At 53.0% G+C, this 22,077-nt stretch overlaps 2 protein-coding genes across 3 annotated transcripts; both read right to left on the bottom strand.

Annotated features, from left to right (window-relative positions):
• Window positions 1-4,471: 4,471 nt before the first annotated feature.
• On the bottom strand, window positions 4,472-6,595 carry RPL10A (ribosomal protein L10a). Its single transcript, XM_059701890.1, has 6 exons — window positions 6,550-6,595; window positions 6,204-6,278; window positions 6,049-6,129; window positions 5,562-5,710; window positions 4,845-5,017; window positions 4,472-4,674 (listed from the first exon to the last, which is right to left on the bottom strand). The coding sequence occupies exons 1-6, from the start codon at window positions 6,552-6,554 to the stop codon at window positions 4,504-4,506; spliced, it is 654 nt and encodes a 217-aa protein (XP_059557873.1). The 5' UTR covers window positions 6,555-6,595; the 3' UTR covers window positions 4,472-4,503.
• A 971-nt stretch (window positions 6,596-7,566) lies between these two features.
• FANCE (FA complementation group E) lies at window positions 7,567-19,112 on the bottom strand. Of its 2 annotated transcripts, XM_059701888.1 has the most exons (10): window positions 18,745-19,110; window positions 14,170-14,794; window positions 13,575-13,619; window positions 13,220-13,288; window positions 12,806-12,949; window positions 12,350-12,473; window positions 12,095-12,173; window positions 10,952-11,018; window positions 9,547-9,672; window positions 7,567-8,085 (listed from the first exon to the last, which is right to left on the bottom strand). In XM_059701888.1, exons 1-10 carry the CDS (start codon window positions 18,990-18,992, stop codon window positions 7,984-7,986), a joined length of 1,629 nt encoding a protein of 542 aa, XP_059557871.1. In that variant the 5' UTR covers window positions 18,993-19,110; the 3' UTR covers window positions 7,567-7,983. The 2 variants fall into 2 exon arrangements, with proteins under 2 accessions (XP_059557871.1, XP_059557872.1); XM_059701889.1 differs by lacking the exons at window positions 9,547-9,672; window positions 10,952-11,018 and having other exon boundaries at window positions 18,745-19,112.
• Window positions 19,113-22,077: the final 2,965 nt, after the last annotated feature.

The raw sequence follows: 22,077 nt of genomic DNA on the forward strand, positions 1-22,077 counted from the left end.
GCTCAAGTGAGGATTTTAAAAAACGTGATGACTCCTATTGAGTGACTGAAGTGTCATCAGGAGGGTTGTTGCCGTCACTGCTCTCCTGGAGCAATCAGCCTTCCGTAACTGCTTTAAGGATAATGTAGGTCTCTCATGCAGAAAATTCAAGGAGTGCAATTGACCAGCCTCCTTGCTTTCTCTCTCTCTCTCTTTTTTAAAAATATATATTTTGCCGAAACCGGTTTGGCTCAGTGGATAGAGCATCGGCCTGCGGACTGAAGGGTCCCGGGTTCGATTCCGGTCAAGGGCATGTACCTTGGTTGTGGGCACATCCCCAGTAGGAGATGTGCAGGAGGCAGCTGATCGATGTTTCTCTCTCATCTGTTTCTAACGCTCTATCTCTCTCCCTTCCTCTCTGTAAAAAATCAATAAAATATATTTTTTTAAAAAAAGAAATTTTGCCAAAACCGGTTTGGCTCAGTGGATAGCGCGTCGGCCTGTGGACTGGGGGGTCCCGGGTTCGATTCCGGTCAGGGGCATGTGCCTGGGTTGCGGGAACATCCCCAGTGGGAGATGTGCAGGAGGCGGCTGATCGATGTTTCTCTCTCATCGATGTTTCTAGTTCTCTATCTCTCTCCCTTCCTCTCTGTAAAAAATCAATAAAATATATTTAAATATATATATATATATATATATATATATATTATTTAGAGAGGAAGGGAGAGGGGGAGAGAGAGAGAAACATCCATGATGAGAATCATTGATTGGCTGCCTCCTGCACGCCCCCTACTGGGGATCGAGCCCATAACCCAGGCATGTGCCCTGAGCAGAATAAAACCCGGGACCCTTTAGTCTGCAGGCCGACGCTCTATCCCAAGCCAAACCAGCTAGGGAGCTTTCTCTCTTTTCTTTACCGCCTGCCCCCAACCACAAATGTAACATGAAGTGGTGATGACTCACTGTGAGGTTACAGAGTAGGGAAGGAACCAGGATAAGGTGGGTATTGCCCTGGCCCGGTAGCTCAGGCGGTTGGAGTGTTGTCCTGATAGGTCAGGGTTGTGGGCTCCATCCCTGGCAGGGCACATACAGGAAGCAACCAATGAATGCATTAAGTGGAAGAACAAATGGGTGTTTTTTTCCTCTCTACTTCTCTCTCTAAATTCAACAAATAAAAATTATATATATAAAGAAGGTGGGTCTTGGGGGCCCAAAGCCCCGGCTCTGGCAGTGGCTCTCCTGTCAGGGTCTGTGGGAAGCTGTACAGAAGGGTCAGCCAAGCTGGAGCCCAAAGAAGGGGCCTGTAGTCCTGTCTTTCCTGCCCCTCTGTTTCTGTCCTGATGTTTCTGGGGAAAAGGGAGGGTGCCATCTTTTCGTCAATTCCATAGTCAAAGCCAGGGCTCCTCACTTCCCTGCACACAGCTGCTGGAAAACGGGCTCCCCAGGTATCTGAACCCAGAATTATAACTCAGGTGCATACTGAGCTTTGCACTAATCATTCTGGAAGCTGGGATTTGATGAAATAGCTCAACCCTCATTTACAATAGATTCTGTCTCCTCCCCCCTCCCCCCCCCCGCCCCCCCACACCAGATGCTGTGGGCCTCTGAGAGCAGCCGTTGGGTCTCTAAACAGATTCCCCAGAGCCCAGCTGAAGGTGGTGAGTGTGTCTAGTGTAGAGTTGGGTTTTAAGGACTCCTACAAAGTGGAGTAGGTTTGACTTAAATTCAGGTTCAGATCAATGCAGGAAGATTCAAGTTCCCAAGTAGTTCTAAAACACCCATTTGCCTTGCCTTAGCGTTTCCAAAACTTCTTTAAAAACAAAATAAAACTCCACTTCCCATCTTCCAACTTTTATATATTAGTTGCCAGGTGTTTTTTGTTTGTTTGTTTGTTTAAATATATTTTATTGATTTTTTACAGAGAAGAAGGGAGAGGGATAGAGAGTTAGAAACATCGATCAGCTGCCTCCTGCACACTCCCTACTGGGTATGTGCCCGCAACCGGAATCAAACCCAGGACCCTTCAGTTCTCAGGTTGACACTCTATCCCAGGGGTGGGCAAACTTTTTGACTCGAGGGCCACAATGGGTTCTTAAACTGGACCGGAGGGCCGGAACAAAAGCATGGATGGAGTGTTTGTGTGAACTAATATAAATTCAAAGTAAACATCATTACATAAAAGGGTACGGTCTTTTTTTTTTTTAGTTTTATTCATTTCAAACGGCCGGATCCGGCCCGTGGGCCGTAGTTTGCCCACGGCTGCTCTATCCACTGAGCCAAACCAGCTAGGGCCGTAATGCTTTTAAGTTTACTCTCTTTCATGTGGGTACCATCCTCACCTGCACTTCCAAATAGAAAGCAAGAGTTTGAGAGACATTAACAGACTTGCTCAACAGGCTCCCCTAGCTCCCAAGTGCAGAGCTGAGGAGTCAAACTCAGGCAGTGGGGGACCTTGGGCCCTACAGGCAATTAATGACATGGCTGGTCTTGCATCCAGCAGGTTGAGTATACATCCGAGGCCATCAGAAACCTCTGAAACCTTGGCTCAGGATGCCTGCTCACGACAGGACCACTGTGGATACAGATGTCTTTCTGGTCTTGGACTCATAGAGGTGGGCTGCACTGGGTGCCCACCAAGGAGCCCACCTGTTTGCTCTATGCCTTTGCCTCATGGCTCTATTTTCTCTTAATTGTACCCTTTGCCCTATAAGCAGCTTTGTGGCAGGGACAAGGCATCCTATATAATAAAAGTGTAGTATGCAAATTGTCCCCTCAACTGGGGATTTGTCCAGGAGTTCAACCAGGGGGCAGGGCCAGCCTGGGGAAGTGGGGGAGGCCTGGGGAAGTGGGGGAGTACCTGGCCGGCAGCCAGCAGCTGCTAGGGACCCAACCAGTGCACGAATTTCGTGCACTGGGCCTCTAGTAAAATATACTCACACTTGTTACTTTTTTATTACATTCCTCTAGTTACTAAATCACAAATTTTCTCGCCCTATTTTTAAAAAAATATTTTTTAAGGGAGAAGGATAGAAACATTTATGCAAAACACTGCTGGGCTGCCTCTTGCATGCCCCCTACTGGGGATTGAGCCCACAACTGGATGTGCCCTGACCAGGGATTGAACCAGTGACCTCCTGATGCATGCTAAACCACTGAGCCAGACCAGCTGGGCTGCCTTTTTTTCTTGATTACAAAGATTACAGAAATTCCCCCAAACCATTTAACTCTGAGTTAAACATAGTCAATTTTTATGTAAGCTTCCAATAATTTTTACTATGCATAAACACTTCTAAAATTGGGTCCTAATTTTATAGCCAGCTTTTCCCCTCCTTAGGTAAGGGAACATTGTTAAACAAGCCTATTTTATTACTCCTAATACTACAATAGACCAGAGAAAAGAGCAAGCTAAGCCCACCTTGAGAACCAACTCATTCTCATCTGATTAGTGTAGCTACTTTACCTGCAAATTTAACTTAAAAGCTAAAATGGCAAACTACTCAAGGTCTACTTTGAGAACCTCGTACACTTGTCAGTTTCACGTCAGATGAACCTTGTTTTGAGAAGGTGCATTTTTATTTATGCTTTGGATGAGCTTTTCAGCTCTATTAAAGCTGTTGGGACACCCAGCCAGTGTTTGCTCCAGGTCATGGTTCAACCCTGCCTGGGTTGCTGGCTCAAACCCCAAAAGGGAACGTGCAGGGGGCAGCCGATGGGTGTTTCTCACTTTTCCCTTCTCTGAAATAAACTGGTGGATGGGTTCTGGCTAGTTTGGCTCAGTGAATATCGAATGTCAGCCTTCAGCTCAAGGGTCTCGGGTTCAATCCCAGTCAGGGCACATGCCGGGAGTTGTGGGCTCAGACCCAGCAGGGGATGTGCAGGAGGCAACTGATCAGTGACTTTCACGATTGATGTTTCTCTCCCCCTCAATTTGAAATACCAATAAAAAAATATATAAAAAAAACTGGTGGGATGAGCTGGCCCCTTTATTTACCAAAGTTAAATGAAGCAGATTCAAGTGAAAGGTTTAATCACAGGTACTTCCCAGTATACCAAGCCACTGGCACCAATAGGTAAGGGAAAGGGGCAGGGTAGGGCCTGGAAGTTTCTGCAGCCTGATCCTACCCATTTTGCAGACAAATGTGAAAAAGCAAAAATGCTGCACCACAGAATGAATGCTGAAAGCCATTTGTTTAAGGCTAATGGGGGTGGTTTGATAAATGTTTGTCTAATGGGGAGAAGCTTGGTTAACAAATCGCTTCTTGAACAGTCCTCAAGAGTGAATTAGTTCAAGAACCAAGGTCCCAATGTCTTAGACCAATTTCTCAGGGCTTGTGGATTATTCCCATCAGCAACACCTAGGAACCCAAACTTCATTTGTAACAGCTGTGACCCTATGGACCAGGACACCAAGTGAACTCCGGATACCAGGGAGCAACAGGCTGGAGTCCTGGCCCTGCCCTCGCCCCTCCCCCAGTCACAGGCAGACAAGAGGTCACAGCGGCATCATGGTTTATTAGCGGGGCCTTAGTACAGGCGCTGGGGCTTGCCCATGGTGCTCTTGATGTACAAAGCCCGAACATTCTGCCAGTTCTTTTTGAGCAATGACACCAGGAAATTGACAGCTAAGTGGATGTTGTACACAAGCTCATCATCTGTCATCTTCACGTGGCCAACAGCCACCGCCAGACACAGCACCTGTGGGGAGAGGACGGTCAGTCAGGCTGGTGGCAGACGACCCGGCCGGTCCCTCCCAGCGAGCAGCGCTTTGGCCCAGGCTGACCGGCTTCAGCCCTGCTCGGCGACAATCACATGTCCGAAGTGTCACAGAAGGGCAATCAGGGCTCCCATTACACGGCTTAACTTACCTTCTTCATCTGGAACTTGATGGTGGACTTCACCTCATCCACTTTGGCCACCATGTTCTCATTGTGGGTCAACAAGGAAGGGAACTTGCCAGCCTTATTCAGGCCGGGGCCCAGGATTCGTGGGATCTGCTTGATCAGAGACTCTGAAGCCAAAAAGGCATCGTACTTCTTGGCTGGTGAGGAGAGTAAGCCATTGGGAGGCTGGCCTCCAAACGAACTCTGTAGCCCAACCCAGCACAGGCACCAAGTCTGCAACCCCTTCTGCACTCCAGTTTGGGGTCTCCACCCTCTGAACTCGGACTGGCCCAACATTCCCCTAAGATCTGCTATCAGAAGCCAGGCGGACCCACAACCCACGCGACAACAGAAAACACTGGCTAATCCTGCCTTCCCACCTTCTCGCTACATGACAACTGCAGGCCAGAGCCTCAGAGGAAATTAAATTGGGACTTGAACTAGAAATTCCAACTCAGAACACCAGCACCTGACTAGTCAACTTAACAGAGACCCTGGGTTTGAACCCTGGAGGCCGCCTCCTCTTTCCCGCCCAAAATCCTACCCTCCAAGCAAATAGGAAAAAAGAACTTTCCCAAATCAAGCTAGCCAACCGCAGCACACCGCCTTGGCCACAATTCTACCCTCCTCCTCCTCACTTTAAAGCCAAATGGTCTGCGCACCACTTTCCTCGCCCCAGAACGCCCCCCCCCACCCACGCACCCAGCTTCTTGACCAGCTTCTTATTCTTGTTGAGCTTCTTCAGCGCCTCGATGTCCATGTGCGGGATGTCCACGGCCTTGGCCTCGTCGCAGTGCTGCTGGTCCCCCAGCACGCACACGGAGAACTTGGGGCGGGGCGTGGACTTAAGCCTGCGTTTTGGGGACAGAGCAGGTCATGCCCGCGCTGGGCGTCCGGGCGGGTGGACGGGCCCGGGGCCGCGGCAGCCAGAGCCTTACCCGGAGCGTCCGCGTTCGCCAGCAGCTAGTCTGGCTCTCAAACTAGCCGGCGGGCTCGGCCGAGGCCTCCCCACGCCTCCCCTGTTGTTTTAAGACCCAGGGTGGGGGTCCGCCCGGCCGCGCCTGCCCGGAGCAGGGGGTCCGGACTACCCGGGCTCGCCAGTGCCGCGCGTCTGCCCGCCTCGGGCGCAGCAGGAGCCCCGAGGGCAGAGCGGGGCACGGGGGCTGGGTGGGGTCAGAGCGGTGCCAACCTGACGGTGCCCGAGAAGCGTTTGTCCTTCTGAGGGTCATAGTTCTTCAGGCTGACCTGCAGCTCCACCGTCTCCAAAAACCTTAGGGGAAGTGCCAGTTAGCCGGACGCCGGGGCCCGGCCCGCCCGCGCCCGCCCCCCGCGGACCCGGCTTACTTCCGGCGCTTGCGCTGGTTCCCGTGCAGGACCTCCCGCACCGCCTCGTACAGGGTGTCGCGGGAGACTTTGCTGCTGCAAGAGGGAAGCAGGACCGGCGCTCAGGCCCGGCGCCGCGGCCGACACCCTCGGCGTGGCCGGAGCGGCTGGGGGATCTGGACCCCAGTTCGGAGTGGGTCCGAGAACCAGATGCAGGCCCCGCAAAGAGGGTTCCGACGGCGGCCGACCGGCAATGCCCCGCAGCCAACGAAGGGCAAGGTCCCCCGATGCCGCCCGTAGGGTCTCCACCCCCACCGGGGCGTCCGAGGTGCGGATGCACACGGATAGCGCCCCACATGTCACTCACCTCATGATTCCTCGCGCCGCAAAAACCGGAAAAGAGACTAACTCAGTTCGCGCATGCGCTCAAATACGGGCCTTGTTCTCGCGAGAGATGCCTTGCGACTTCCCCAGAGAGCGCAGTCGGTCGCTCCACCCCCGGGCGCGCCGCCGTCTGCGGCCGCTGGAGGGTGCTGATGGGCTGCGGTCCGGGGCACCCTCCGACTACCCCGTTTTGCGCCAGCAGCTGCCAGGCGGGTAAGGAAGCGGCCAGGTCCAGGGCTCGAGCTTCGGAAACCAAACGGACTGGCAACGCATTGTAATGGCCGCGGAGAGGGTGTGATTCCTGCACGTCTGCCCCCAGACTTCCTCTGCCCACTTCCTCACGCACCTGCCGCACAAGCAGGCTTCACTCCCGACCTCTCTCCCTCATCTCGCTCTAAGGGGCGGGGGTGCGGGCGGGCTCGGCTTCCCGGGGAGTTGCGAGAAGGGACTCGTGGATAAAGCTGTGTTCTTGGCCCTGGAAGCCTGCAGTGGGGAAGAGCTGGAAAGCACTGTGATGAACCTTCACCCCACGGTGGCTTCCGCTGTAACACCCACCGGCCGTTTCCGAGGGACGAGGTGCCTCGCTAGGGGCCACGGGAATATGAAGGTCGCAGACAGACACGGCCGGCCGCAGTGTTGCACACCCCTCTGCCCTCTCCTGTTCAACAGGCCCATCCTCCTCTGCCCACAGTAACCCAGGAGTCTATCCCTACGCAAATGTCTTCCCCCCAAAAGCCTCCCCCAATTGCAGACACCCCCACCTCTAAGCCGCGCCCCTACACAACAGCTAATAGGGTTGGGTGGGTGGTAGCACAGGCTCTCTGGCCCACAGAACTGAATGACCGAACCTCCGAACGGTACCACCTCCCTCAGAACATTTCACTGGGGAAAGATGCCCCTTGTCACTGCGCAGGTGGAGTGGTGGTAGGGGTGGGGGGTGAATTAATTTCCAACCAATACCAGAGCTAATAGGAAGGCAGGCACTGCTTCCAATGACACGTTATTGAACTTCCTGGTTTTTATTAAATGCCATTGATAAATTATTATTCAAGTCAGAACAATTCAGGGGATCATAACACGCACTGCAGCACAGGAGATTTGTGCTGCGTGCTAAGCACAGGGGTCCCCTGAGCATCATTCGCTCACAGGGGTCTGCTGTGACGTTGCTGGGCTTATAGGAAAGCTGGTTGCCGAAGCCTGAGGCAGAAGTGACAAGGGTCAGCAGCTCTTGGAAACCAGCTCATCCAGCCCCCTCAGCCTGTACCCTCCCTGCTGGCTGGGAGGTCAAGAGGCCTCTCTGCAGCCTGGAACAGGGAGGCAGTTGATGCCTGAATGGCCAGGTTCGGCCTTCACCCCAGGCCAGGGTCAGGGTGAGGGCAGAGTGTCCTTCAGGAAGCTGGTGTCCCCGGGGGGAAGGTCAGGGGGCCAGATGTCTCAGGGCGGCCTGCAGGGACTTCCTCAGGAAAGTGGTGTTGAGCGACAGGGGGGCGGCCAGGCTCAGTCTCTGGGTCTCAGTGATCTAGGGAGAAGGAAGAATGTCAGGACTCCGGCAGCTGATCCCTCCCCTCCCATCTGACCCCCCGCCTGTTCAGAAAGGAGAGGAATCCAGGGCATAAGGATGATGGAAGGAGGCAAGGACCCCCTGAGCAATCAAACCTCATTATTTCGCTGTCTTTGGATTCAGGTGGACCTGGGCCAAATACTGGCCATCACTAAGTCAGCCACAGGAGTAACAGCCGACAGCTGAGTGCTCCCTACGCGGCAGCACGTCATATGCATTAGTTCATAAACCCTCACAACCCTCCTGGCTACAGACAGGAAACGGCGCTGCCCCCTTCCTCCTGGGCCACACTTCTTCTTCCCTGACCTGTTGCTACAACCTCCTGGCAGGTCTCCACCCTGCATCTTCCCTCCAATCCCTCCTCCTTACAGAGGCCAGAGGTTTCTCTATAAAATGCAAATCTGACCCCGTCACTCCAGCTGAAGGCCCTGGGATAACTCCTGAAGCCTCATACTGAGGCCCTCCTTCCAGGACCCAGTCTCCTATACGTGTTCCTAAGATGTGTGTTCACATATTCATTTTCCAGGGAGGAGCTATAGCTTTCATCAAATCATCAAATGGGCCTGTGACTCACAAGAAAAAGGTAAAGAGCCAACTGCCAAGAATACCTGGCCTTCAAGATCAAGTCCAAGTTCCTCACCATAACTTACAGGGCCCCTCATGAGATGCTATCGTGGCCTGGCAATGTGACCTTGGACAAGTTACAAATACCTGAATCTCAACTTCCTTATCTATAAAACGAAGCTAATAATAGATCTTTTCATAGTGCTAATGTGTGGAGTAAACAGGAGAGTTAACATATATAAGGGCTTAGAGCAGTGCCTGAGATGTAGCAGGGGCTATGCAAGTATTAGCTCTTGGTATTTTAGATCTCTAACCTCCTCCACTACCACCATCAACTCTCATATTTTTAGGCCTCAGCTACAATGAACTACCTGTACCCCTCAGACATTCACTGCATTCACTGCTTACACTGTTTCCTTTGCCTGGAATGCCCTTTCCTCCACCTCAGCCCTTGACTACCACTCACCTTTTAAGAGTCAAGAAGCCTGTCCCAATTCAAAAGGTTTAGTTGCCCGCTCTTGCTCTGCCATCAAAAGCCCCGAGTATACTCTCACCTGACTCCTACCGGATATTACAATGGTCTGTTTATCATCTCTCCTTCCCCTCTTGTTAGCCCGGTGTTAGGGGAGAGGGTCAAGTTAAGGACAAGGACTGTGATATGGTCACTGTTGATTCCCATATGGCATCTGGCCCACAGCGGTGTTGGCTGGATGAGCAGTGTCATTGCCTAGTCCCAGGCTTGAACTTGTGGGTTCCCTGGCTAACATTCCGGGTTTTCTCCCTGGCAAACAGATGTACACCGTCATGGCAGGTTCCGGGCAGCAGGGCAGCCCTCATGGTCCCAGCAGCACTCACACTGGCCTGATACTTGTTCATCACTGTCAGCATGAGTTTGGCGTAGGCCATGGACGCAGTGGCTGCCGGCCCCTCTTTGCAGAGCCTGTCCATCAACACATTGAACTTCTCGGGGGTCATCTCCACCTGCACACATCGGGAGGGGGAACAGCAGCACAAGAACAGGCCTTCATTCACTCCCAACTCTTACCACTTACTAACCGGGTGACCCTATGCAGATCACTTAACCAAACTAAGCCTCAGTGTCCGCCTCTGTAAAATGGGGCTCATAAATCTCACTCTGAAGCCTGTGAGAAGGATCCAATGAGATAACGCACAGAAAGCCTGCGCAGAGGTCTCAGAAAATGGCGGCTAGCGTTTCAAAGTCTGATTAGGACCAAGGGAGCCAAGGATCGCTAGCCTGGACCGGTGCTTGAAGACATACAGGGCGGGACTGCCAGCATAACAATAGCTCTTCATAATAATAATAATAATAATAATAATAATAATTTAATAAACATTATTATGCACTAGGCACCACTCTGAGCATTTTACACCAGTTATCCCACTTAAACCTCACCCCAGTCTTGTGTGGTGGGTGCTATCATCACTTCCCTTTGGATGAGGAAACTGAGGCAGAGAGAGGTTAAGCCAACACCTAAGTTATAAACAGAGGAGGCAGAATTTTAAGTACTGATGGAAAAATTGCCAAAATATATATGAAGTGAATAAAGCAGAATACAGCGCACTGAGCTTGGTGTTACCATCTATGCAAGAAACAAAGGAAAAGTGCATCTATACATGTGTCCTTGTAAATACAAGCATCTCTGGGAGGGCCCCCTGAAGCTAACAGCACTGGTTCACCCCGGGGAAGGGCATCTAGACGGCTGGGGAATATTTTTCGCTATTTCCTCTATGAGCTTCTAAAATTGTGAAGATATGAATTTATTACCCATTCAACAAGAAAACTATTTATTTATTTAGTTCATCCTCACCCAGGGATATTTTTCCATTGCTTTTTAGAGAGAGTGGAAGGGAGGGAGAGAAACATTGATGTGAGAGAGACACACCGATTGGTTGCCTCCCACAAGCGGAGCCACAGATCGAGCCTCCAGCCCAGGTAGGTGCTCTAACCACTGAACTGCCAGCCAGGGGAAGTACAACTTAATTGAAACGCACATATCGGAACGTTGCTCCCCAAGGCCACGGAGCCAGTAAGAGGCAGAGACAGATTTACCATGGAGTCAGCTCTCTGCGACCAGCCTTTGAGGCCCCAGGACTCTCCCAGAGTCATGGGGCACCCTGCTGCAGGGCAGCTGGCCTACCTGCCCCTCTATCACCAAAAGGATCGGACCTGTGGGCGCCCCACGCCCGTCCATAGCCCTGCAGCGCTTCTCTGTCCTCTTCCCCAAGGCGGCCTGCTCACCTGCCGCTCCAGGAGTGACTGCAGCACCAGGAAAGTCTGCTCCCGCCAGGGCACCTCCAAGATCTGTCTGCGAAGCACAGGCCCCGGGGGGTAAAGCCCAGCCTCCCACCGAAGACTGGGTAGCTACTACTCCTACCCCAAGGCAGGGCCAGGCCCTGGGGACAGCCAAGATCCCCAGCCACCCGAGGAATGAGCCAGAGCCCCCCCAATGCTGCCGGCTGCCCAGTAGTCGCTGCTGCAGAGCCCATACTCAGTGCTGGGCAGGCCACAACCCAAGATCCTGGGAGCTGACAGTGAAGGATTTGGCAGTAGGATATACAAAGACCCCCTGAAAAATAGCCAGGAGTCAAGAATACATCCTGTCAGTCGGACATCCTTAGCGCTGCCGCAGCTCAGGGCTTCTGAATGAGCTGCACTCCACCTGTGGGAGTGCACTGGCCACCAGGGGGCAGTTCCTGCATTGAGCATCTGCCCCCTGGTGGTCAGTGTGTGTCATAGGAAGGAGTTGTTCCGCCGTTTGGTCAGTTTGCATATTAGCCTTTTATTATATAGAATGTTGATGTCCAATGGGGTCTTTTCTACTCATTCTTTCTGTCTTGAATCTCCAATAACAATTTCTGAGCATTTACTCAATGCCAAATACTGTACTGAGGTCTTTATATGGATTATCACATTTAACAGCTAGAAAATCCTACAGGAGTGAATATTATTCCCCTTTTTTTCATAAGAAGCTCTGAGAGCCTCAGAGGTATGGAATAACCGGTTTGAATGATACATTTAAAAACATGCCAGGTTGAGATTTGAAACTATGTCTGTCTGACTTCAGAGCCAGTGCTTTCAACCACAGTGCCAATCTCCAACTACGCTGGCAATGCTCAGGAGCCAGGACCACCAGCCCTTCTCTGCATTCCACAAAGCACCTGGCAGGGAAGACTGAAACTCCGGGCTTGGGAAGGGGCACAGGATGGCAACTTGCACGGGCCCAGGTGGGAAGGCACAAGCCAGGTTCAGATAACAGCAAGGGGGGCGGGCACCTCCTGTCTTTCAGGCACCGGGCCTGGTGCCCAGTTGGCTCCAACTCCAGAATGCCAGAAACAGACTTGGCCAGGGGAGGGGTGGGGACACAGAGGCCTGAATACTCACCCCAGTATTAGCACCTGCCTGTCTGGCTCCAGGGCCTCGTCCTTCATAAGGCTACACAGTAACTCTGTTTGAGCTGGACCTGGGTAGGGGACAGAGGAGGGCAGAAGTCTGGGGAATGGCAGGAGAGGATAGGACTGCAGGGACAGCATGCTCAGTTCATCAGAGGGGCCACTGTCAGGGAAGTAACAGCTTTTACTCATTGAATACCCAGCTTCTGCCAGGGTCACCTGGGGGGAAGGCTGGTTCTGGAATTACCTGTTTCTGGGGCCCGGAGCACGGGGCTGAGGAGGGCTCTGCAGACGGGGTGGGTATACTTGGCGCAGAAGGAGGTCAGAGAAGTTGTGAGCAGGCGGGAGGCTGAGGAAGTCAGGGAGAGAATCTACAGCCAATGGGGAGGAAATGCTATTTCATTCATAATGTTTATCAGATACATATGTCAGATGGTGATATATGTTACAGAGGGAATAGTTCTTTTATCTAGGACTCACGTGGAGCCACCCATTGGAAGACACAGCTCCCTTCCCCAATCCTTCTGGAATTGGTCTGGGGTTCAAGGAAGAATCAGCTGTGGGTAGATGGTCTGGGGTCCATGCCCTTCCCCTGCCCCAGGCTGTCTGCCAGGCTGGGACACCCTCTCCCCAGCGCACCCTCCTGAGGCTCAGACTCTCCCCCAGGGTGCTTGGCAGTCTGCGTGCACCCCAATGCACCCACCCGTCCAAGAAAGAGGCTCCTGGCCAGCACAGTGGCGTTGCTGAGGCTGAGATCTGGTGAGAGGGACAGCAGCCGGGTACAGAGCCGCAGGAGACCTGTGTCCGAGAGCTGGGGCAGCTGCAGCTGGTCGCAGAGCAGGCCCACCTGCAGAGTGGCAGGGCAGGGCACTCAGCTTCTCTGCCAACGGGGCAGCAGAGGGCTAGGGCGAGGACACCCCAGGGGAAGGGAAGGCTGAGAGAGCTGCCCTACGGGTGGAGTCAGGGCTTAATAAACCCCGTCAGGGTGACCCCTGCCTGTGAGACCAAACCCAACAAAGTTCCCCTCCCGAAGTCCTTCTGAGGCAGGGAAACAGTTAAATGGGAAAAGGCTGGGGAGATGGGAGGTGAGCTCAGGGCCAGGTCTTCCTGGACTCACCTGGCTGGGGCTGCACTCATGGAGAAGCTGCAGCTCGACTGTGGGAGCATCCTCCATCCCCTCCAACCCCTGGGAGGTGAAGCCACGTCAGAACTGGCAGAGTGACGGCGACAAGCCACCGAGGCCACCCCTTCCACGGCAGTGGGTGGCTGAGGACCCCGAAGGTGCTACCAGAAGAGGAACCGTCGGGGCCCGACGACATATCTGCACTTGGGCCCAAGGTGACTTGCAGTGACTGTCAGCTCTTCACTGCAAGCCCCACCCCAAACAGCCTGTGCCTCCCTGCCCGGGCCGCCCTGAGCCTCAGTACGGCTGCGGTCCAGGCAGGCGGAGGAGGCAGGGCAGGGCCACTCACCTCCCCGAAGGTCCTGAGCAGCTGCTGCAGCCTGGGAACCTGGTCCTGCAGGAGAGCTCAGTCACCACCAAGCCGCTGCCCGCACCGCGTGGTCCCAAGCCCACTCCGGCTCCCTGTCCTGAGAAGGCCCCAGCTGAGGGAGCTAGTAGGCGAAGCTGGTTCAAGACCATGAAGCCTAGACCTTGACAAGAGCTTAAGAACTCAGACGAGACAAGGGCCGTGCAAATCCGGCTGTCTCCACCTTCTTCTCTGCACCCCACTAACGGGGCAGACCCAGCCTGGGGCGGGAGGCAGGCTGGATGTGGCATCATGCCCCCACTCCCATGGGGTGGGGTGGTGGGTGGCTCTGGCGCCTCTCCTCCTGGCTAGTACCCTTTACCCTCAGGCTATCGATCATTAGCTCAAGGGTTTCTCACCTCCCATAACTCCCTTCCCCAGAGTCTGCAGAGCAGCAACTGCATTTTCTTACCCCCTGCTCCTGCCTCTTGCTCCACGGGCTAGTCATTCCAACTAGGAGTGTCCCAACAGGCTTTTGCCCCGATTAAACCCCCGACTCCTGAGGGATCACTCTAAACCCAGCCTCCCACCCCAGTACCTGGATAGCTTTGGGCAACTCCACACTCTCAGCGGGTCCCTTAGTATCCCCCAGACTCTGAGCAGCCTCCATGCACTCAGCCCCCACGACAGGCTGGTTCTTAGTGGGTGACGTGTCTCCTCCCTCTGCCAGGGTTTCCAAAGATTCGTGTTCAGCTGGCGCCTCCTCATGACTCTCCTCCTCAACCCTTTCCAAACACCGGAACCTTTTGGGGGCCCTCTCCCCCTCAGGACTGGCAGGCTCTCCCTCGGGCTCCTTTCGTTTCCCCGGCCGCTGGGAGTACTTGTCCTCCTCCTCCTCCTCCTCTTCCTCTTCAGGGTCTGGAGGCTGGGTCAACTTCAACCTCCTGCCCCCTGGACTCAGCTGCCTGCACAGGTCTCGGAGCTGACGCTGGCACCTCTCAGACAGTGGGGACGCTCCCTCAGTGGAGACCCCACCATCCAGATCCCTTCGCAGCAGTTCCCCCAGGGCCTGGAGCCAGGCGTCAGGGTCGGGGCTTGGGTCCTGCCGGGCGATCTGCAGCAGAGGGAGCAGCCTGTCCTCAGGCAGCGCCGGCCTAACAGCCAGCAGCAGGGTCATCAGGTTCTGCCGGCATAACCGAGGCAATAGCAGCAGCAGTGGTTTCCTGGGCAGCAGAGGGAGGCAAACAGTTAAGAGTGCTATTGAGCCCAGCTGATATGGCTCAGTGATTGAGCATCATCCCAGGCACCGAGAGGTCCTGGGTTCGAACCCTGGTCAGGGCACATGCCCGGGTTGCAGGCTCGATCCCCAGTAGGGGTGTGCAGGAGGCAGCCGATCAATGATTCTCTCTCATCGATGTTTCTCTCTCTCTCCCTCTCTCTCTCTCAAAAAACCAACCATCAAAAAACTCTTTTTTTTTTTTTTTTTTAAAGAATCCTATTGAGAGGAACACAAGGCAAACTGGGCAGAGCTAGAGGCTCGATGGCAATGGACAGACAGCGGGCTGGGAGGCAGTGCCTGTGAGTCAGTGTGGACGGAGAGGGGACAGCATGGGAGTCACTCACAAGTGTGCACTGAGCACCTACTCCACGCTGGGCCCTGCGCTTTGACATTTCCTACTCCGGCTCAAAAATTCACGCTGAACTCCTCTAGAACAAACCCACACTTGTTTTACATGAAAAAAAGACGCAAAAGGACTCCAAGGTGCCGTGCAATGCTGCCTTGGCCCCGTGCTCCCCCTGCCAGGCCCTGAAGTCACAGGGTGACCTCTGTCCAGCTCTGATGCTCCTCCCACCACGACGAGCTCCTGAGATGCAGACAGTGCTCTCCTTCCTGCGCCCGGCACCAGCGTGGCACCAGCCCTCGCAGGCACCTGGTGCACATTTACTGAATGACCCAACTCTCAAAGTACGTGTCCAGGTATCAGCAAGGGCTGCTGTGGACGGAGCAGTGCGGCTGTCTGTCATGTTGTGAAGGCACAAGTCCAGGTGCCGTGTGACCTGCGGCTTGCTGGGGAGGCAAGCAAGTCACGGGTGCATCCCGCCCACCACCCAGCAGGCCTCTGCTCCTCTCCACACACAACGGTGCAGAGCTGTGCAACATCACACACACAGGGCCCTGGGGTGTGTGAGAGAGAAAAAGCATCTTTTCTCTGTGGAAAACAAACACCAAGTAAGAGAAAACCAGAGTGTAAGTTACAATGACGGTCACGTTGTGCTGAAAGATCCTAGGAGCAGAGGTGAGGAAGACCCGATTTAAAGGGCTTTTAACTTTTTTGTGTCCATGGACCCCCTTATCAGGACCTGTTAAATGTATAAAATACATAGAATTACAAAAGAAACCCATGATACTGAAGTACAGTTCTATCCAGTGATCTTGGGTTGAGTCTCCCCTCCCCCTACTCTGCCCAGAAAAGGCCAGACAGCTAGAAACATTTCTATAGCCTCCAATTTGGGGGTTTTGAAAGATCTCTTGACACATCTCATGAAATAAATCTGAAGTGGAGTGTGGGAAGAAAATATAAGAACTTCTGTTACTACTTATCTAAAACACAAGAAATTAGGTATTAAAAAAATTTTTTTTTTAATTTGGGATTCAAACCTCTGCAGTTTGGATCCAAGTTACTTTTTACTGACTTCAGAGAGGAAGGGAGAAGGAGAGATGGATAGAAACATCAATAATGAGAGGGAATCATTTGCTTTCTGCCTCCTGCATGCCCCCGACTGGCGATGGAGCCGGCAACCCATAATCTCCTGGTTCAGAGGTCGACACTCAACCACTGAGCCACGCCGGTCAGGCTATTACAAAATTATAATATATGGATTGGCCCTCCATGTTCGACTCTTCCTCTGAGTGGAAGGCGGGCTCCTCAGAACCTAGAGGCTGCAGGTGGCACCTCACTCACTTTTTAAAAAGTATGTTATTTTGCCCTAGCCAGTTTGGCTCAGTGAGTAGAGCATCGGCCTGTGGACTGACGGGTCCTGGGTTCGATTCTGCCCAGGGGCACATGCTTGGGTTGTGGGCTCAGTCCCCGGTGTGGGGCATACAGGAGGCAGCCCATCAATGGTTCTCTCTCATCATTGATGTTTTATCTCTCCCTTCCTCTCTGAAATAAAAAATATTTTAAAAAATAAAATAAAAAGTATGTTATTTTATTTATACACAAATGCACACACACATATATATGTGTGTATATATATATATATGTGTATGTGTGTGTGTGTATATATATATATATGCAATTGAGCCTGCAACCAGGCATGTGCCCTTGACCAGAATCTAACCCGAGACTTTTTTAAAAAAATATATTTTATTGATTTTTTACAGAGAGGAAGAGGGATAGAGAGTTAGAAACATCGATCAGCTGCCTCCTGCACACTCCCTCCTGGGGATGTGCCCACAACCAAGGTACATGCCCTTGACTGGAATCGAACCCGGGACCCTTCAGTCCATAGGCCGACGCTCTATCCACTGAGTCAAACTGGTTAGGGATGGATATATATATATATATATATATATATATATATATATATATATATAAATAAAATCAGCTACCTCCTGGGGGATTGAGCCGGAAACCCAGGCATGTGCCCTGACCAGGAATCACACCATGACCTTCCGGTTCACAGATTAACATTCAACCACTGAGCCACACTGGCCAGGCATCACTCACTTTTTTTTACTTTCTGTGTATTTTAGTTAACTATGATAGTTAAGTGCTTTTATGAATACAGTATTCTTTTTTTAAGAAAACGGAATCCTCACAAAATGGACACATGATTTATAAGGACACCTGAAAAGTGAACACCATAATGGAAGCACAACCAAATAAAAAAATGGCAGGGCTGACACTTCTGCTCCTAGTGGGAACTGTCAGCCACATAAAGAGGCAAAAAAAAAGTTCACCCCAAAGACTAGCAATGATCAAGAACACCATCCCCTGCCCTAGCCGGTTGGGCTCAGTGATAGAGCGACCATCTGCGGACTGAAGGGTCCCAGGTTCAGGGGGCTGCAGGAGGCAGCCCATCAATGGTTCTCTCTCATCACTGATGTTTCTCTCTCCCTTCCTCTCTGAAATCAATAAAAAGATGTATATTAAAAAAATATTTTTTAAAAAAGGAACACCATCCCTGCCAGTGTGGCTCAGCAGCTGAGCATCAACAAGGAACACCGAGGTCACAGTTCCATCCCTGTCAGGGCTCATGCCCAGGTTTCGGGCTCGATCACCATTGATCGTGCAGGAGGCAGCCGGTAAATGGTTCTCTCTCATCATTGACATTTCTCTCTCTCCCTTCCTTTCTGAAATCAATAAAAATATTTTTTAAAAATAAAAAAGAACACCATCCCTATGGAAAGTGATCTTGCCCTAAAATATATGTTATGCTTTGAAAAAATGATATAAAGCCACCACAACCAGATGTTTATTGGCATTTATCGCACTTTAAAATTTAATTTTTGTATACTTTATTATGTATGTACTTCAACACGTAAGTACACTTTACACATAAGTATGCCTATGCTGAAGGTACGAGTTCGGTATTTTTAGAGACGGAATATGCTATCAAAACCTATTGGGGTCGCCCGGCCGGGTGTCCAGTTGGTGGGCGCGCCTTGGGTGCACCAAGAAGGCTGGGGGTGTCGGTCAGGGCACACACCTAGCTGCCGGCTGACCCCGGCCTGGGCGTGCAGGGGAGGCCACCGGTCCATGTTTCTCTCCCCCTCCCTCCTCTCTCTCTAAAACCAATAACCATCCTCGGGTGAGGACTTTAAAAATCGACTTGAGTCCACTGACTTACACTTACTCGCTTACCCCGGCCGCAGTGTCTCAGGCCCCGGTCCCCGAACTGACCGCGCAAAGGCCGGCTCTCCATGCGGTACCCGCGCGCCGCAGCCCCGCTAGCCCCGCCGGAGGGCCCGCGCCCGCGGTGGAGGGTGATATGCGCGCGGCCGGGACCTCTCCGCGCCCCGCAGCCCCGCTAGCCCCGCCGGAGGGCCCGCGCCCGCGGTGGAGGGTGATGTGCGCGCGGCCGGGACCTCTCCGCGCCCCGCAGCCCCGCTAGCCCCGCCGCAGGGCCCGCGCCCGCGGTGGAGGGTGACGCGCGCGGCGCTACTTACAGCAGCAGCCGAGCGTCCGGGCCCTCCGCGACCGGCTCCTCCCGGCACAGCGCCTCCAGGACGCGGCCCCAGGCGAAGGGCTCCCCGCCGCGGCCGCCCAGCGACCGCAGCACCCCCAGGCCGCGCCGCGCCCCGTCGGGTCCCGCCTGCAGCGCCCGCAGCAGGAGGCGGGCGGGGGCCTCGAGCTGAGCCCAGGGCGCCGGGTCCGCGCTCTCAGCCGGAGCGGGCGCCGCCTCCGGGGCTGCCATGCCCGGGACCCGCGCCCCAGCCCAGCCTCGCTCGGTTTCGGGCCTCAGCTCCGCGGCCTGAGGAAGGGAGGACTCCGGTACTCGCCCTCGCGGCCGCCCGGGAGACGCACGCCGTCTGAACAGGGAGCGAGGTGAGCGGGGCGGGGCGCGAGGGCAGGCCGGAAGGGGCGGGGCCACGGCTAAGGGGGTTGTTTGTGGGCGGGGTCACACCAGCGCTGGTGGGCGGGGCCGGGCGGGGCAGCTCGGCTGCCGCCCTTAACCTCCCTCCACTGCTCCGGGAAGTAGGAGGACGGGGGTGCAGAATGGATGTCGGGATCCTGTTGTACTTCAGAATCCAACCACGTTTGATTTTATCTGACTCCCATGTTGCTTGTAGACCATGGGCTCTGTGGTAGGATTAGATCACAATTTACCACCCCACCGTCCTCTCCGGAAATAGTGGATGTACGCATATCCCTGCGAATGGGGTCGCAGCAAAAGCTAAGGCCCTCCAGGTGGCCACAGGCTTTGCTTGGACTTCCTCCTAAAGACGAAGCAGCAGCCTTGCTCTGACTGTTTATAAGGGACTAGGTGGCCCCCTCGCAGGGTTTCAGCTGAAGGAAATCTGCTGGAGGAGGCAGGCTTCGGGCAAAGGGAGGAGCAATATTGAGATTTATAAGAAATACACACGTTTGGTTATTCAGATGCCTGAAATATACTTGTCAGACATATTTGGTCTCCATCCACAGTTCCTGGCATACAGCTCCCAAGCCCTTCAAAACTTCCTGTGACAAGAGCAACAAAGGTGTCTCGGGTTATGTTAATGAGGTGACTTTGGACCCCACCCAATAGTAGAGGATCCTAACGGTTAGACAAACTTTCAGTCCCACCCCTGATTCCCAGGAGGGAAAAGGGGGGGCGGTGCTTGAGGTCCAGTCGATCACCAATGGCCAATAAGTTAGTCAATCATGACTACCTATTTTTTTAAAAAATATTTACTATTGGGATTTTTATTTCTTTATTTTTATTGTTAATCCTCACCTGAGGATATGATATTTTTCCATTGATTTTTAGGGAGGGTGGAAGAGAGAGGGAAAGACAGAGAAACATTGATGTGAGAGAAACACGTGGACTGGTCGCCTCCAGCACAAGCCCTGACCAGGGCCTGGGCCAGGGAGGAGCCTGTAACCGAGGTACATGCCCTTGACTGGAATCGAACCTGGGACCCTTTGGTCTGCAGGCTGACGCTCTACCCACTGAGCACACCAGCCAGGGCCATGATTACCTATGGAAGCCTCCAAAAAAAGAATACCTCCTGGCCTTGTCCCTTGAGCTTCCACGTTGGGGAACCAGAACACTTTCACCTTGCTGGGCCCCAAACTCCAGCACAGCAACTTCTTCCTTTGAGACCTCGCCCTACGTATCTCTCCACCTGCCTGGTGATTCACGATCTTTAGTTTCCTTGCTAATAGATCGGTAATCTAGTGAGCACAGGGGCTTTCTTGAGTCCTGTGAGCTGTTCTAGCAAATGAATTGAACCCAAGGAAGGGTGCATGGGGCTCTCTGATGTGGAGCCAGTGGGTAGGAGGCCCGTGGGTGGGCTTGCACGGCTGGCCTCTGAAGGGAGGGTGGTCTGTGGGACTGAGCCCGTTACCTATGGACCCTGATTCTACCTCCCGCGCAGATGGTATCAGAATTGAGCTGACCGCTCGGACTCCTGCTGCTTGGGAACTGCTTGCTGGTGTGGGGAAGCCTCCACACATCACACATTGGAATTGGGTCGCCGAACCCCTTCCGGAGGGGCCACTGTGGAGGACAGGAATACAGGGAGAGGGGAGAAGAGCACCACGGCACCCATAAGCCCTACTTAGGGTGTCCGCTTGTATTTCACATCCTCCAAACTTTGCTGCCACGCACACCCCCATTCATTCAACAAATCTTTACTGTGCACCTAGGGCTGGGGATTCAGGGAACAAAACAAAGACCCTTGCTCACCTTGTTGCTGACACTCAAGTGAGGAGAGACAGGTAACTGAATAAATAATAGAAAGTTAGATGGTGATCGTGCCTTTAGAGGTCTGGGGGAGACTGTTTCAGACAGAGGAACAGCAAATGCCAAGGCCCTGGGGCAGAGATGTGGCTGGAGCAGAGGGCACTGGTTGGGAAGTAATAGGAGATAAGATCAGAGAAATAGCCAGATTTTATGAGATTTGGGGTTTTTTTTTCCTTCCAAGGACATATTTTCCTTGAATTTTGGAGAGAGGGGGAGGGAGAGAGAGAGAAATATTGATCTGTTGGCTCCCCTACACATTCCAACCAGGGATGGAACCCACAACCTGGGTACTTGCCCTGACTGGGAATCGAATCCACCATCTTTTGTTGCATGGGACACAACCCCAACCCACTGAGCCACACACCCCAGGCTTATGGGGTTTTGAGGTCATAGTGAGGACCTCGGCATTTCCTCTGAACAGTATGGGGGGCCATAGGAATATTTTGAGCTGGATCCAATTTCCATTGGAGCCAAAGTTTAAATTTTTCCCCAAATAATTTCAAGAGAGCTGCTTCACAAAAGCCAAAATAGCAGCAAAGGGATTTTTAATAATATATATTTTTTTATTGATTTCAGAGAGGAAGGGAGAGGGAGAGAGAGATAGAAACATCAATGATGAGAGAGAATCATTGATCGGCTGCCTCCTGCACACTCCCCACTGGGGATGTGCCCACAACCAAGGTACATGCCCTTGACTGGAATCGAACCTGGGACCCTTGAGTCTGCAGGCCGATGCTCTATCCACTGAGCCAAACCGGTCAGGGCGGATATTTTTCCATTAAGAGTAGAAGGAACTGGGAGAGATAGAGAGAGAAACATCAATGTGGGAGATCTATTGGTGGCATCCTGCACTAGGTCCAGGGATCAAGCCTGTAACCAAGGTACATGCCCTTGATCAGAATTGAATCTGCAAGCCTATCCACTGAGCAAACCAGCTAGGGCTAGTTCTGCATTCTTGACAATGCAAGGAGAGCAGGGAGGGAAGTTCTAAGCGTGGATTCATGAACCCTGGGGGATCCTCTGCACACTTTTATGGGGTCTGTGATGTCATTGC

Source organism: Myotis daubentonii, chromosome 6, assembly GCF_963259705.1.
Source record: "Myotis daubentonii chromosome 6, mMyoDau2.1, whole genome shotgun sequence".
Classification (NCBI taxonomy): domain Eukaryota; kingdom Metazoa; phylum Chordata; class Mammalia; order Chiroptera; family Vespertilionidae; genus Myotis; species Myotis daubentonii.